General features: G+C 43.5%; 1 protein-coding gene across 1 annotated transcript; it reads right to left on the minus strand.

Moving 5' to 3' along the window:
• Positions 1-5666: 5666 nt before the first annotated feature.
• Positions 5667-8952, minus strand: LOC133931255 (protein MOTHER of FT and TFL1 homolog 1-like). The gene is made up of 4 exons (XM_062378103.1): positions 8478-8952; positions 8324-8385; positions 8113-8153; positions 5667-6172 (listed from the first exon to the last, which is right to left on the minus strand). Exons 1-4 carry the CDS (start codon positions 8826-8828, stop codon positions 5931-5933), a joined length of 696 nt encoding a protein of 231 aa, XP_062234087.1. The 5' UTR covers positions 8829-8952; the 3' UTR covers positions 5667-5930.
• Positions 8953-9573: the final 621 nt, after the last annotated feature.

Here is a 9573-nt window from a genome sequence, read left to right on the forward strand (position 1 = left end):
ACATGCGGTCTATAACCTTACGGGGCCCGAGCCGGGTACTTAGACGATTTGTCCTATAAACCGTATATAGAAATGAATAGTAGTGTCTAAAAAATAGTTTTTTTTAGAGTACAAAGCGCGGTGTGGCGCAAGTTTCGGGCGATGTTCACAGCATAAATAGCATCAAGAAAACAGAAAACGCTGCAACGTTTTTGCAGCACCAAATCTCTGTGTTCGCGTGAATAGTGTTAGCTTCTTCACAGTTCTCGTGCGTATGCGTGTGTTAGTTGGGATCGTCCGGCGGGGCTGATCGAGTTCATTGGCAGCTGATCGTCCGCGGGGCTGGGCTCGCTTGAATTGGCTGCCGGCGCCAGCACATCAACATGGAGCCATTAATTGGTATAAGCTTTATCTGTCAGGATTTGTTAATATATAGTTATTTGATTTGATATCTCTATCCGACATCCTTCACGTACATAAAGATGTTCCTCTTTTTTAAATTGTATGTGTGGTTGCCATTTCAGCAATTTCATCAAAAAGCGATACTTACCGAACTGCGCCACTCAAGTGGGAGACAAAGAACCCATGCAAAGGATGTTATGAGAATGACAGACAACTAGACAACTCGATCACGAAGAACCCAATCAGTGAGCAGCTGGGCATCCAATTCGAACACCCACTATTCCTATCTTTTTTTCAGATGAGGGCGCTTTTTTTGCCTTTGATGATTAGAATATACGCCAATGCACGCGTGCATTCTTAAATGAATTGATTCATGGCATGCAAATGATGTTAGTCCTGCTCGGAAGTAACACCCACTTGACTCAAACAGTGAATGATTACAATCAAAATTACACAAAATGTGTGTGTTTCAATTTACCCTTGTGTGAATGATGAGAATCCAAATATTTCATCATGCATAGAAGCGAGATCACCATCATGGGCGGAGATAGCTACAACTAGGTTCTGATGCCAGGACATGCTCAAGATGGTTCCGAAGCTAATGCATCACCATGGCAATTGTTCTTATGCTGTAATGCTCTACCGAATAACTTCAGAATAATTAACAGCGCATGTCCCTGTGATATTTAGGTATTGACATTGTCTTCGAACATAACCCTGGTACCATTTTGTTAACATAGGTTATATTTTTTAATGAGAGATACTTTTTAATCACAACGGTTATTTCATATCTAACCCAAATATAAAGCCACATTATTTGCGTTCATAAACAGAACTATAACAAAATGTGTGTGTTTCAATTTACACTTGACGAAAGAATGAGAATGAAATCTTTTTATCATGCCTAGATCCGAGATTTATCACTGTCCGAGACATTTACAACTAAGATCTTAGGGCAACAGCAACATGTTTCGAAAGCAAAGGCAGAGCTGGTGGTGTTTTCACCTCGGCATTCTTAGTTCTTGTGCTCTAGTATGAAGAGATCATCAAGCAAAAGTTAGAAAGAGTCATAGTAATTATGTTCCCGCATGTAATCGAGCGTAATGCAATTGATGTGTTGCTTCAGCCTTAAAGACAAATTATATATAGTATAAGGCTTAGAGGGAAAGAATCCTCTCCTACAGATAAGGTAGGTATCATGGGATTACAAATCCTAAACTACCAAATACAGATATATGCCAATATATTCTAACATCCCCACAGTCCTAACGGGAGCATCGCCAATGGTTAGACTGGAAAGGAAGCCAAATGTAGTAAAGCCAGGGGCTAACATCCCCCTGCAGTGCACGGAGCAAGAGGGTTGTGCAACACGGTGAATGCTGCTGGAGTGGATGAAAGCTAGGTCAAGTACAAAACTACACATGCATGCATGCAAAGAAAAATAGATGGTGACACTAGCGGCATAGCTGTGGTGAATGGAGAATGAAAGTGTAGTGGAACCAATGGCCTAAGGTGGCGACACCGTTGGCAATGCTCGAAGTAGGTAGAGGAGCGACGATCAAAGAGGGTCAGCAACACAGGAGGAAGGATCCATTCGGCGAGACGACGACAATGCACACATATGACTAGTAGTGATACCATACCGAGGGTCATCGATGCACGGGACATCTGATGACAATGAACAGTGATGTTGCAACCTGAGGAGGCTACACTATTGCAACTCTTGTGTCGATGCAGTGGAAAGAGACCTCCAGTGACGATGTTGCGTCGGGGAAGGTGATGTGATATCCGGGGCCAATTACCATGGGCAGCGGCGTTGCTGCCTGAAGGGGTGACACAACGGCTGCCCGATGCTTTGAGGACTGGCATGCATACTCAAGGATGATCGTCCTAGGAGGGACCGTAATTGTTCTGATGCGCTTGATCAGCTGATTAGACTGAGGGCACACAGAACATGATGGTCCTAGATGATGCCGTGCAGATTGAAGTTTGTGAAGGCATTGTTGGGGACGACCGGATCAGGAGGGGCGACGGTGTCAACAAAGGACAAAAATGTAGTGGCGATGACAAGCCGATGGGGAGACATGCGGATGAGGTAGTGGGGAAACAACACGTGAAGGTGTCACTTGGGGTGCCGCATGTGTTGGATACGACATGGTGGATTAGTCAACGTTGATTTCTGGGTAGAGGCCTTCCATGATGATGTGTGGTGGTGGGCAACGCAATCCGATCTATAATAAAAAAAACAAAAAGAAAATGTCAATCTTGCTACTGGTGAGAGAGAAAAACCGATCAATGGATCGGAAAAAGAGACTCTCTAGGGTGATCGATCAACACGGTCAGTGACACGAACCTTAGCTACAGGTGGTGCAGCCGCCCCTGGTGGAGATCATGAAGATTGATCTCCCTGGGGGGTGGCGCAATGCGGAAGCTTACAGTGGAGGCTAAGACCAAAACCTATCTGATACCATGTAAATAAAAGGACTTAACATAATCCCACAGATGTATTGCTTGAGCCTCGAGGATGGATTATGTAGAGTACAGTGGTTGGAGGGCAACAAGCCTCTCCTAGAGATAAGATAGATATCATGGGATTACGAATCCTAAACTATCAAACATAAAGAAATGCCAATATACCATCACACCAAACACATAGGCCCATTGTGACAAAAGCACAATTTGTTAGATTTTTTTTAACAAAAGCAAATTTGTGGGTATAGCATTTAGACATGGGCGGAGCTACAGGGTAGTCTGGGTAGGCCCAGAACTACTCTGTGATTTTGGCCCTTTTTTTAGTAATGCTCAGCAGTCCACATCCAACTAAGAAAAGGCCCACATCACCCTCCAGCAGCATCCCTGCAACCCATTGAGCCCAACTCGGCAATTCCCTGATCGGCCACAGCACATAAAAAATTTCCTGATCGGTCAATCCCCAATTTGGCAATTCCCCATCCCAGCATCCCTAGCGAGGCGGTGGCATGACGCCAGATCAATCCCAATTGCAGCTCGCAGCTCACCAGTCGCCACAATCCAACGATCCTAGATCATTCCCCAACTTCAGCTCGTAGCCGAGGGGAGGGGCAGCCGCCTGCCAGGCTAGCGCTTTGTGGTCGTCAATGACAGGGCCATAGGGGCTCTCATCCTTGCCTCCATGGTGGCTCGGTGATAGGGGCTACAAGGCCACGGCCCATCAGAAGGATGAGTACCTATTGTCGTTCTATGTCAATGCCAACAACTTCATCTGCACCCTCCACCCCAGCATCTCCAAGACTCCAATCACCCCCAGATCTAGTACTCCCTAGGTTCACACATAAATTCTTCTCTAATTTGGATCTAAATCCTCTAGTGCTTTCCTACATCTGAATTAACCTTGTGTCATGTGGGGAAAACTAAAACCACAGATTTGTTCATTGAGGCAAGATTCTCACTCATTTGATTTGCACATTGAGACAAGAGGTAATTTCTAAATCCATCCATTCCTATTAACCAAGAGAATATGTTATTCCTAACTTAATTTTATTTATGAATTACAAATGTAGAATTGTTAAGACATGAAGAGGAATTACGACATTGCATCACTTTTTTAGAAGTATGAAGCAAACACAAAAAAGATTGTGGATGAAGGGTAAACTCAACAACAAGAACCACCTTCGGTTCCGGTTGTAGCTGAAGGGTGAATAAGAGAACAAGAACCACCTCCTGTTTATGATGTTAATCATCTCCAACATGATCCAGACTTAAGGGTGCCTATTACAAGCTATCATGTCATTTGAGTTTGTTTTCAATGCTCACTTGATGATTGCCGTTCTTGAATACACAAATAAGTTGTGTCAGTCTTTACAAAAGAGAAACCAAGATATTGTTAATGCAATATCACTTGTGAGTTTAGCAAAGAAAAGAATGCAACAGATAAGGTATCATGGGTGAGAAGAATTCTTTCAACGAAAGGTTACATCATTTTGTGTAAAATATAGAATCAATATTCGTACATTGGATGGTAATTATGTGACTCATGATTTTTACCTTGAACAAACAATTGATGATCATTATAGAATAGAGGTATATCTTGATGTCATTGATAAAAATTGGCAATAGCTTAGACTTGCCAAGTTTTATCCCAATGACATATCAAAGTATGGATTTGATAAGACTTGAACTTAATAACTTTATTGATGATATAAGAAAAGATGATAGATTCAAAGGACTAAATAGCCTTTGTGAGCTCTTTATTGGGCTTGTTGAAACAAATAAGTATATTCTTTATGATTTAATGTACTTGCTTCTTAAATTAGTATTGAACCTACCGGTGGCAATGGCAAGTGTTGAAAGAGTATTTTCAGTATTGAGTCTAGTCAAGAATAAGAATAAGTTGAAAATTAGTATAGGAGACAAAATTTTGAAAGATTATTTAGTCACATTTATAGAGCACGATATTTTCTACAAGATAAGTGAGGATGACATAATCGAGACTTTTATAGCTATGAGAAAAATGTAAAGTAGAGTTCTAGAGTATGCATTGTAATCTTCTATCTATGTAAGATTTCATTTCATATTGGACTATTCATATTGTACTTTTTGCAAACTTCAAACTTATTTTTTGACTTTATGATGTTAAGAACTTTTAATATTTTAATATTGCACTTTTAGCAATTTTATACTTGTATATTAGATTCAAAAATTTCCAATGGCACACCTAGAGATCAAATTCTGGCTCCGCCACTGCATTTAGGTGGTTGTACTTTTTGCTTCGAATACTTGTGTTTTATAATTTGGCATGGTTGCATTTTTTAAGCTATATGCATGTGTTAGAATAAAATAGTTGCTTCGAAGAATTATGGATAAACACAACATTTTGTCAGAAAAAATTGCCCATGGATGTCTGCTAAAGTTGGGCCCGGACCAGGGCCAGTCCGGTGTTTGAACGCGTCTAATCCTAAACGTGCGAGCCATGATTTGGGTCCCTTGAGGACCCATTTATTCCCTTGTCCCCACATGACCACACGTATATACGAGCAACGTTGAGTTGCTTTGAGACGAGAGGTTGAGCTTGCCTGGACTTTGCCTTGCCGAGCCAATGACCCAATGCCAATGGCCTCGTCAGATGATTGAACTCCAGCTCGTCTGATGTTCCTTCATTCCAGTCTATCTCCCCCAGGCCACTCTGCTGTCGACAACGTCTCTCTCTCTTGACTCATCACAAGCAACTAGCCACCTTTCGCACGCCCATCAGACGTACCTAGCTACATGCAGAGATGCAACCACGACATAAGCTAGCTTGGCCAGGATCTCGCGATGAATAACTAATAACCAGATTGAGAAGCAACTTTGACGATCGAAGACTTAATTTAGATTGCTAGTTAACAGATTAAACACCAGAAAGAGGATACATCACAATCACAAGCTCATACAAACAGTCCAGACCAAGAGTAGACAGCACAAGGACAGACAACTAGGAAGCCTATTTTTTGTTCTTAGACGCTGACGACCGATCACGCACGCACGGCGGTTAGCTTCTTGGCTTATTGTCGGTCGGTCGGTCGGTCGATCGATCAGTAGCGGCGGCGGCGGTTGGCGGGTTCCTTCTGCGCGTTGAAGTAAATGGCGGCGACGGGGAGGCCCAGGTCGTGGCGATCGGCGAAGGCGCGGGTGCTGAACCGCTCGCGCGCCGCCTCAGCCCCCGGCGCGGCAGCAGCCGGTGCCGCGATGCACGCCTTCTGCTGGTACGCCACCAGCACGTAGCGGTGGATGCCCACCGGCGGCCGCGGGCTCATGTACGGCACCACCTCCTCACCTGCATACATACATGATGCACATGCGTCAGCTGAGCGTGAGCAAAACCAGACAAACCAAAGTGCTGGCCGACACGTGTAGACCGGTGGAACTACCACGAACAGTACTGTAATACTGTTAAGAACTAACCTCCGTTTCAAAATAGTTGACAACTTTAATTGGTACTATTAAAATTTTGACTAACAATATTTGTTTAAATACTTAATTAAATAAAAAAATTAGTAGTAATATATTTTAAGTATGTTATATAGGTGAAGCTATTTGTATAAATATTCGTACAAAAGACGAACGATCAAAATTTGAATAGTAAAATTAAAGTTATCAATTATTCTGAAATGGAGGTTAGTAGATTGCCAGACGAAACAGTAGCAGCTAGTGGAAAATGTAGGTAGACTAGTCTGTGCGTAGGGGTTTTACACTGACTGATTGTTGGCTTTTCACCGGCAGAAAAATAATAGATTTTTTCTCAACACATGTTTGCTACTTTATTTCTGCATGTATATGTTACAACTCACAAACACAATTTTTTTCTCACAATATATTCTAAGGTGCCTTCACCTTTTATTATATAGAGTCGAATACTTAGACTTTAAATCCTACTTCAATCTAATCATATTCTTACTCAGACTCTTAATTCTACTTAGATGCGCTCCTGCACCACCACCTTGTGCTCTCCCTTCGTGCCCTGCTCTGTCCACGTTGCGGGGGCGGAGTATATGAGCCGACCCGGGATTGCAAGAATACTCAGGTACCAATTGCCAGTGGTTCCAATGTGAAGCATCGTAGCAAAAAAAGGACACTAGTTACGTTAATGATGTTAACTATGTTAATGTTGTCTTGATGTTTGTCGCATATAGCGGCAGACGTATAGCTATAATGTTGATCTCTTCTGACAAGCAACAGACCTACCCTACTACAGTACTACCTAACGTGGCTAGCAACATCTGCGTTAGGAGGGGTGATATGCAATAGTATGTGCGTATGTTAATCTTAGAGGAAAACTATTTTTGTCAAAAGGGTTTTCTTGTTACTGGGGGCAGCGCCACGCATAGTGAAGGAGGCCAGTCACAGCTAGGTACACATGTGCCGCCCATGGAGCTGGCTCCTATTGCTGACCTGCATCTATACAACGGATCGGCGCAACGAGTGCGTACCCTGCACGTCGATCGTCAGTTTCTCTAGACTCTGAACCTACTCAATCGGTGCTAAAATTCCTCAAACTTTCGGGAGGGGATTAACAGGAATTTGTGTTTACCTGGAAATTCTAATAGATCCATAAAACAGGTTCAGAGTTAACCACAGTTTGTAACTTGTATGACAAAACTGAGCTGTTTAGATCTGTCCACCTGGGTTCGAGTCCCAAACACAGTATGCGTGATTACGTTTCTTGGTTATGATAATAAATACATATGTATGCCTGTTCAGTTATTAAAACAGGTGCCAAAGTTTAAGCCTCCAGTCTAGTTTAGCTATGTCCTAGATGCACCCATGTCGGTGTGTGGTCGTATCTGTGGTGTGTGTATTCTTGGCTAACCGAATTTTAATACATGTCGACTGACATGTCTTATTTATCTTCCCTTCCCCAGTTTTGATGAGGCGGATTTGATCCGACAATCGGAAGACACATATTGTTACTTGTCATGTTTTGGAAGCAAAACAACATACACCTTTTCCCTTAATAAATAGTTATTTTAAAAAACGTGTTGACTTTTATAGGTTTAGTGAGGAGGCCTGAGAACATTCCAAAATAGTACTATAGGTTGCGTGAAAAAGAAGTCTATCATATATCAGGTGCAGTATCTGCAGTAAATAGTTGATGTGGACAAAAGATAATATGATAATTAAGGAAATAAACTTTTTAAGCTCACTTAGAATTAAGTGGAGTAAAATTATACAACATGGCACGCGCCCGGTAATCATCATCATGCATGTATAGTTTACCTTGAGAAGGATCTGTTCCACCTGGTATGTTAACCACCAGCCTTAATTGTCCAAGAGGTCACCAAGAAGAAACAGCAAAATTAGAGACAGAAGGCAAAATAATATCAACTCAAAAAGAGCCTGCGCACTAGATAAGATGGCAAAATGTGGATGACAGGGAAGCAAACTGAATCCCCATTTGGCAAGTAAAAGTAACTGATCAAGAAGTTACCAGTGAAGCCACTCCCTCATGGTTGGCTCGCTGGGGCTGGGAGCATCTGGATCAGTCATAACCTAAACACACACACAATTCACAATACCATCTCACGATTAAGAACTCGATCGACCAAACTTGTGCAGGTAGTAATCTTGTGATCAGTACTGACCAGAGTGAAGAGGTCGTTGGCCCTGCCGGCGATCTGGACGGCGGGTGCGGCGGCAGTGATGGACGGCTTGATCTCGCAGCTGTTGGTGAGGTCCTTGGTGCCGAAGCGCACCGACATGGCCACCGTCGGCACGAACAGGTCCACCACGTCGCCAATCACCCTCCCCACCACGAGCGGGTCCACGTGCGCAGCCATGGCCGGCTGGCAAGCTAGGACAGGTAGCTCGATTGCTAGCTCGATCTGATGAAGAGTGAGTCGATGGAGATTGGAGAATGGAGGGTGAGGGGTTAAGGAGTATTTATAAGTGGGAGAGAGGATGGTGGAAGGATGCCATGGACACACATCTCGCATCTTTGGTTACTGATGCATGATTATGAGATAAGCATGTAGCTAGCATGATGATGGTGTTGATTGTCACTTGTCCCAAGCTGGAGTGGAGGGGTTGTGTGAGGGGCTCCTCCTGGCTGTCTTGCAAGGCTGGAGATCGCGTGCGCGACACCTGTGAGCTTGTCATCTTTAGCAGCTGTGTGCAGCTTTGGTGTTTGGCGCCCCCGGATTTCTCTGTCCACAATGAACTGCTGGTGTTTTTGCTGAAGTGTGAAGCTGTGTGTTTGTTAAAGCAAGTGAGGTTTAGTAACCGTTTTGGCCACAACAGCTTGATTTCTGCAAGCGAATTCGAATGCCGATTTTTTCTCATGCTGTGGAAAGCTTGGGCAGGCTTTGTTGTTAGGCAAGGCGAGACCATACTGACAGGCTTTTGTCGAGCTGTTCTACAGCAAATAAGATGAAACGGAAGGACCGGTCTCATTCAGTAGGAAGCAAGATGGTGAAACAGAAGGGGATGCTTTTGTTTAGCATGCTAGCAAGGGGGACGAAACAGAAGCGGCAACTCCAAGCTGGCAAGCTAGACAGCATGCATGCAGAAGTTGAAAACCGAAGGGGTTGCTTTTGTCTACTGTGGGTAAACAAAACGGACGGGAGGTTACTTCTGTCTAGTATACTGGAGAAGAAGATGAACTGGAGGGCTGCTTTTGTCTGGTGAGTTAGTAGGGAATATGAGAAACGGACCGGGTGGGCAGGGGCGGAGCTAGGATTG

The sequence above is a fragment of the Phragmites australis genome, chromosome 10, assembly GCF_958298935.1.
Source record: "Phragmites australis chromosome 10, lpPhrAust1.1, whole genome shotgun sequence".
In the NCBI taxonomy this organism is placed as follows: Eukaryota; Viridiplantae; Streptophyta; class Magnoliopsida; order Poales; family Poaceae; genus Phragmites; species Phragmites australis.

Excerpts from the sequence above, each read along its gene's own strand:
- LOC133931255 (XM_062378103.1), bottom strand. The coding sequence starts at position 8,828 with ATGCGAGATGTGTGTCCATGGCATCCTTCCACCATCCTCTCTCCCACT. Across the intron at positions 8,386-8,477 it reads CCAACGACCTCTTCACTCTG|GTTATGACTGATCCAGATGC; the intron begins GTCAGTACTGAT and ends GTGTGTGTTTAG. Across the intron at positions 6,173-8,112 it reads TGGAACAGATCCTTCTCAAG|GTGAGGAGGTGGTGCCGTAC; the intron begins GTAAACTATACA and ends GTATGTATGCAG.